Raw genomic sequence first — 7,500 nt, forward strand, 5'->3', positions numbered from 1 at the left:
TGTGTGAGTGTGGTGTGTGAGTGTGTGTGTATTGGCATTTATTTGAGATAGTAATGTTGGGCTGCTCCTACTCCTAAGTGTTTTTCTTCGTTACAAAATTAAATACAAATTAACCTGTATTAGAATTCTAGTCAAAAACAGACCATTTTGGTGCCCTTTTTTTTATCTGTCACAATGGGTTCGAGCCTCGCTCTCGGCGCATAGTTGAGCCCTTGGAAAAGGCTCTTTACTCACATTCTCTCACTGTACTCAGGTGTAAAATGAGTACCTGACCATTAACAGCGTTGTCTTTGTCCGAAAAATTGTAATATCGCCTCACAGGCGTCATGTCCCGTCCTACATGTTAAATGTTGCTGTTGACCAGGGACCCCTTGTAAAGCGCTTTAAGCATATTTATTGGATATTGCGCTATATAAAAGCTCATTTATTTATTATAACAAGTCATGCATATCAAAATAACAATAACATTTAGACGTCAAAAAACTATGTCAACAATCACCAACAAAAGGTCTAAATTTGACTCTATCGATTTTCGACGGGGATTTTTCTAACTTTTCCCAAGTTCTAAAAATAGACTACTCTCTTTCCTAATCGACGATTGGTTGTATGGATTTTTTTCAGCCAATCACAGAACGTGTAACAAATCATTGCTTGCCCAGTTGCATGTAATTGCCAGTTTGGCTTGTAATTGCTAAAACCTAAAAGGTAGTTTGGTATTTTAAGGTGACCTTTGTTTTTCAAATTTTGCCTTCTTTTTTTTTTTTTTTCGGTATCAGTAGCACTATTAATTTTATAGTGTAAAATAACACACCACACGTAAATTTGCAGTATTTTCCCGATAGTTCAGTTGGTAGAGCATTCGCTTTAAACGCAAAGGTACCAAGATCGATCCTGGGTGCGGTCGAGACTTTTTTCTGACCCCCCCCCCCCCCCCCTCACCCTTCTGTCCGCTCAGCGTCTGTTAGATTTGGCGGAAAGTTCCTACTTTGCGATAGACTAGCGTCCTATCCATAGGAGAGCAAGCAATTGCTATTGTCCGTCTCACGTTATAGTGGGCTTAATGGCTCTGAAGAATAACTACTACTTATGTAGATGTAGACACTTTCTGCTATCTCGGAAGTATAATTGACAAGGATGGAGGCACGGAAGCAGAGGTGAAAGCACGAATAGGAAAGGCACAGGCTGCATTCACATCTTTGAACAGAGTTTGGAGAACTAAAGATATCTCCCTTCAACTAAAGCTAAGACTTTTCAACTCAAACGTGAAGTCTGTCCTACTGTATGGATGTGAAACTTGGAACGCATCACAGGCATGTATAAGGAGGGTACAGATTTTTGTAAACAGGTGCATGCGTAAGCTACTCAGAATAAAATGGATGGATAGAATAAAAAATGAAGAAGTATGGAAAAGAACACAGCAGAAACCAGTAGGAGAGGATATAGGAAGAAGACGATGGAGGTGGATTGGACACACGCTTAGAAAGAATGACTCAACTATAACCTGTCATCGTGGTTTTTCGCGGCCGCAATGGCAAATTTGCGGCCGCAAAATTCGCACTTTTCCGCAATTTACCGCAAATTTTACAAATTTCATGAAAAATCAAAATTTTTCACCATTATTTAACCCGAGTGGTTTTTTTAAAGTGGCGAATTTCCGAAAGTCAGCATCGTCCCTTTCTTTCATTTTCTCATAGCTCCTGGTCTGTTTAAACTGCTACTGGAAGCTGCCCAGTCTGGTTTTTAAACTGCCATACTACTAACAGACGTTACATTGCAATTAAAAGGAGTTTTTCTACTTTCACTTTCACCTTAGTGACGAGTGACGCTATTATTGTTATCTTCAATTGGTTTCGCTACCGGCGTTCTTTTCTCTTACATCTACTTGTTGATTACAAACTCGCTATGGACAAGTTCCTTGGTTTAGACATGAAGAAGGCAAAATGTGCTCGCCATGTCACTGCACACCAGCGACACTCAGAATACAGCCAGTGGACCCACGTCAGTGGTTCAAAGCTATTCTGCACACCATGCAACAAGGTTATTGACCACTTACGAAAGTCTTCTGTGGATAGCCACCGCAATTCCGCAGACCATAAAACAAAAGAAGAAAGAATGAAGAGGTCACATGCCACTGACGTGGATGAGAGTGAAGCAGTGAAGAAGCAGAGGACATTGGATTCTGTTTTGAAGAAACCGTCTACAGTTTCAACGCAAGGTGAGTGGTGCACCCTTTCCCTCTAAATGAGTACTTAGTTTTGGGTGGATATTGCTCTATAAATCTATACAATTACAACTATATAAAAGATGAGGGTATTATTATTACTATTATTATTATTATGATGATGATGATGATGATGATGATTATTATTATTATTATTATTATTATCATTGTTGTTCTTTTTATTATTACTTTGTGGTATAGTGAAAAGACACTCGCTTTAGGATCGGAAGGACCTGGGTTCGAGCCTCGCTCAGTGCATAGTTGAGTCCTTGGAGAAGGCTCTTTACTCACATTCTCTCATGAAATGGAGGTGTAAAATGAGTACCTGGCCGTTAACAGCGTTGTCTCTGTCCGAAAAAAATTGTAATATCCCCTAACAGGCTTCATGTCCCATCCTACCTGTTAAATGTTGCTGTTGGCCACGGACCCCTTGTAAAGTGCTTTGAGCACGTTTAGTGGATATTGCGCCATATAAAGCTTATTTTTTTTAAGCTATTCATATTAACAAACTATTTTTTAAATTTCTTTCTTTCAGCAAGAAATGATATCTGCAATGAAGTTGTTTCAATGTTTGCTGCAGCAAACATTCCCTTATCGAAGGTTGACCACCCAGCAGTCAGAAACTTCTTGCAGACAAGAGTTGAAAACGGTGGTGCCATTCCACAAGCTCATCAGCTGCAGGAATGCTACTTAAAGAGGGAGTTCACCAACAAAAAAGAAGTGGTGTATAAGAAAGTTATAAACAAGCCTGTGGCCATCATCTGTGATGAAATGTCTGATGATGTTGGAAGGTGGGTTTTGTTTTTTGTTTTTGACTGACAATGTTTGTAGAAACTAAAGCGAAAGAGTAATTTATATATAGGAGTAGGAGGCAGGTGAATACACACACACACACACACACACACACACTCACGCACAATCATATATATATATATAAAATATATATATATATATATATATATATATATATATATATATGGGCGTACTACACAACACAACATACACAGTGATCAGTTCGAATCCTTAGTTTGAATTCTATAATTAAATGCTGAGAGCAATTATGATATCACTTTTGCATCCTTCCCTATATGTTATTTTGTGTTTTCTCTTATTTGTATCGCCTATCTTTTCAGGTTTGTCCTCAATGTCTTAGCTGCACCACTGGAACCCTTGAGCGCTGATGTGGACAAAGTCCAAAGTTACCTCTTGGACACAAGATTTTTGTCTGTCACAAACCACACAACCGTTGCGACGGCCATAATTGAATGCTTAGTCTCCACTGGCATCAAGTTTACTGACGTCGTCACCGTAAACACAGACAATGCAGCATACATGAGGAAGGCTTTCAATGATGTATTGAAAGGGCTCATGCCAAATGCTACGCATATCACATGCATGGCTCATATCATGAGCCTAGTGGGTGATGCCTTCAGAAAGCCCTTCAATCGCACCAACAAATTCGTCAAAGCTGCAAATGCGATATTTTGGAACGCCAATGCCAGAAAGGCAAGATATCTGCGATTCCTGACACCACTCGTCAAATCTCCAAAGATGCCTCCAAACCCAATCGCTACACGGTGAGATTTTGAGAATTTTCCTTTCTTGGTCATGATTCATCTGGGTCTTTAAAAAAACTTTTTTCACCTAAAGGTGACACATTGTTAATATTGGATATTGACAAATAGGAGGGTCAGTCATTCTTATTACCTAATTTGATATGTTAGTAAACATATTTAGTAGTATCATGTTACAGTTATAGTAATCTGCTCCCTTTTTTTTGTTGAAAAGATGAGCTTTAATTAAGTATCTGACTGGGAAAGTGCTTGCTATGGCTTAATAGAATTGATTATTCCATTATGTTATCTTTTTAGATTGTCATCATTTTTTTATTTCAAAGTTAGTTTGCTTTAACCATTGATATAAGAAAATGCACTAGAATTTTTAAAAATAAATATTGGAAGCTATCTTGCACAATTATTTCGGGGTAAAGTAAGAGGGTCATAGTCAACCATTAAAGTCAATGCCTAACATTAGTCCTCACTAGGTCAAGTCATATGATGATGGTAAATTCAACAGACTATACTATAAGGCCAAAAACTGATAGATTAAGTAGGTATAATGTTATCTTCTTTTCAAATAAAAATTCAATTTAACAAATGAATTAAAAATACATCATTTCTTTTACTTCCTTTTCAAAATCCAGATGGAATTGTTGGTTTGAAGCGGTCTCATACCATGAGAAAAATTTGCAGCACTTTGCCACATTCATTGCGAAGGAAATGGAGCACTGTGGGCGCACGGCTCCAGAGTCGTTAGTCTACTTGAATGATATCCTCTGCTCGGTGTCGGAGCGCCAGTTAATTCAAGCAGAGATGAGCTTTATAATCCAGCAGTCTCAGTCCATCGTTGTAGCTACTGATGTATTCCAAAGCCAACGTCCAATCGCCATGACAGTAAATATTCATTTTCTCCTCCTACCTTTAAATCTTATTTTATAAGATTAAGAGCAGGTATCATTATTAATGAAACGATTCCATCTTTGTTGAAACTCTGCCTTTGGACACAACATTATAGTTGAATGTCTTTGACTAGAGCAAGAAAAGAATTACAAAACAAAAATACTTTCTTATGTTTTTTAATCCTTGCCTTATTCTTATTTCTATTTTCACCAGGCGTGGTCAAAGCTCATGGAAATTAAGGACCAGTTTTCATCTTGCCATGTGACCCTACAAGATGTAGAAAGACACTGTCCGCATGACCTGGACCAACATCTCAAGCTTCAGCTCCAGGATAGTTTTTGTCAAGCTTTCTCTTTGGCCAATGAAAAGCTTGAGAAATATTCATCGACGGAAGGCCAACCAGGGATGGAATTATTGAAGGAGATACCTTTCTTCAATCCTTGCAATTTAGTGTTCATTGCTGACTCTGATATTGATTCTTTGACCATTCCTGGTATTCATGAAGTACCTCGTGTAGAAGTACTTCGATATAAAGAGTCTCTTGGTCCAAGAGCAGTGTCGGCATCTGGAGGCATTCCACTTGATCTGACTGTTTTTTGGAACAGTGTTAGCTCAGATGTTCCCCATCTTGCTACGCTGGCAAAGAGATACATATACACCTGCCTTAATTCTGCTGATGCTGAGAGGTCCTTCTCCATTTATAATCTTGTATTTTCAGACAGGAGAAGGCGGCTCAACGAAGCAAACTTAAAGGCTTTGGTGTTCCTTTATTATAACAGTTTTATTTCCTATGAATATCTTGTTTATTTAAATTTTGATACCTCTCTTTGCAGGTTTTTCGTACTTTTGTTTTGATATAAGATTAAGATTGATGTTTTAAATCATTTTTCATTCTGATCTGCACCTGAGTGACTTTTGTGTGCATCTTCAGATCATTGTAGTATTTGGGGTCCCCGGGAACGAAAAAAAGTTATCCGATTAGTTAACAAAATTTGCAAAATTTGGCAATTTTTACGGCAAAATGTGGCAAATTTTTCTATTTTTTGTGGCAAAATTGTCATTTTTTTGTGGCAAAATTTGGCAAAATTTGGGATTTCAAATGGCAATTTTCCGCGATGCCAGTATAACAAAGAAAGTATTGGACTGGAACCCTCAGGGCAGAAGATCAAGGGGAAGGCCACGAGGAACATGGAGAAGAATTAAAGAAGCTGATATACAGAGAAGTGGTAAGACCTGGAATGAGATAAAAAAGTTGGCTCAGGATAGAGAAGGATGGAAACTGTTTGTCTGTGGCCTATACCCTGACCCAGGGTGAAAAAGGCAATGATGATGATGATGATGTAGGTACTCTGAGTAGCGCAGAATATTTTGGACAATATTAAAAATAAAAAATTGAATTGTTTAATAAAGAGTGAAAAAAAACTTTATGTCATAATGTTATAATATCTGATGATCTTGATTTTTAATAATATATTCAATACAACACCTGGTCCATCCATTATAAAACCAATTGATTGATTCAAATGGTGTCAGTTCAGCATGCCTTTGATGATTGATGAGACCTCAAATGAATCGAGAGTTGTCCTCACCCAAAGCCGCTAACCTATAAATTTATTATTTTTTATTTAAAAAAATAAATAAATAGAGGTCCTTTACTATAAATAAATAAAAATAAAATTCCCTTTATTCATGCCACAGGGGAAATTTGTCTCTAGGGTCTATTCTAAGGGAAGACTGGAATAATCGAGGCATCAGCCGCAGTGCAGCGCCACAAATTGAGCTAGGGCGAGGTGACTTGCTCAAGGCCATACAGCGCAGCAGCGGGTGATCGAACTCAGCACCTTTCGGGTACCAAGCAAAGACCGTACCGCTGAGCCACGCTGACCCTAATGTTCATTAAACAAAAATTTACATATAAATGTCTTTGAACTTACTAATATGCTATATAGTAACATTTGCATTTATTTATAATCGGATGTGAATAAGTAGATATTTTGTTCTCGAAGTTGAATAACGATAGTTAGTGTAGGTCGCCTTACATGAAGAGTCGACGTGAAAAAAAATAAAAAAAAAATTGAGCTTTATATAGGGCAATATCCACTAAGTGTATCCATCCTATCGCCTAAAGACGGTAACAGTAACATGTCCGAGTGACTTAAATTTTTTAAAATTAAAAATTGAGTTTTATATAGCGCAATATCCACTGAAATGTGCTCAAGCGCTTTACAAGGGGTCCCTGGTCAACAGCAACATTTAATATGTAGGACGGGACATGGCGATATTACAATTTAGAGAGATGGACGAGTTTAAAAACAATTGCATGCAGTCGATGTCATGGGTACTTACCGACGTGCACTTATTTGCATGTCTGATAACCCGATTCTTTATGAGAATTTGCCCGTTGTTGTAATGGAAATCTCCAAACAAAAACAAAAGATGACGCAAAATGTCCATTACAACAAAATGTTAAACTAGGCCCATAAATGGGTTGGGATGTCAGACCTGCATATATATATATATATATATATATTATATATATATATATATATATATATATATATATATATATATATATATTATATACGCTGACATTTAAATATTTCTTCATTTCTTTCTCTATCCATCTAACAAATCATTCATGTATTATTTACCCCTGAAAATGCAAAACTATAATAAAAGCAGTCCCGTGAAGCTACCAATGTGCTATATCAATGTGTAACGAGGTGGCGACAATTTATTATTTTTGGCTTATTTCGTAAAAAACTTTCCGGTTACTATTATTATTCTCTACCGCCCAACCCCTACCCAAAAACAACCCTC

The 7,500-nt window shown here is 37.4% G+C and overlaps 1 protein-coding gene across 1 annotated transcript; it reads left to right on the plus strand.

Moving 5' to 3' along the window:
- The first annotated feature begins 1,710 nt into the window (after window positions 1–1,710).
- LOC144977558 (uncharacterized) lies at window positions 1,711–6,754 on the plus strand. Its single transcript, XM_078922910.1, has 5 exons — window positions 1,711–2,215; window positions 2,757–3,012; window positions 3,355–3,798; window positions 4,425–4,674; window positions 4,894–6,754. Exons 1-5 carry the CDS (start codon window positions 1,903–1,905, stop codon window positions 5,533–5,535), a joined length of 1,905 nt encoding a protein of 634 aa, XP_078779036.1. The 5' UTR covers window positions 1,711–1,902; the 3' UTR covers window positions 5,536–6,754.
- The last annotated feature ends 746 nt before the right edge of the window (window positions 6,755–7,500 follow it).

Source organism: Berghia stephanieae, chromosome 7, assembly GCF_034508935.2.
Source record: "Berghia stephanieae isolate SIO BIC M18660-M18661 chromosome 7, UCSD_Bste_1.3, whole genome shotgun sequence".
Taxonomy (NCBI): domain Eukaryota; kingdom Metazoa; phylum Mollusca; class Gastropoda; order Nudibranchia; family Aeolidiidae; genus Berghia; species Berghia stephanieae.

What these genes read in the sequence shown, in the direction of transcription:
- LOC144977558 (XM_078922910.1), top strand. Translation starts at nt 1,903, where the DNA reads ATGGACAAGTTCCTTGGTTTAGACATGAAGAAGGCAAAATGTGCTCGC. An exon ending in GTCTACAGTTTCAACGCAAG is followed by an intron (nt 2,216 to 2,756) that starts GTGAGTGGTGCA and finishes TCTTTCTTTCAG; the next exon opens with CAAGAAATGATATCTGCAAT. An exon ending in CCAAACCCAATCGCTACACG is followed by an intron (nt 3,799 to 4,424) that starts GTGAGATTTTGA and finishes TTCAAAATCCAG; the next exon opens with ATGGAATTGTTGGTTTGAAG.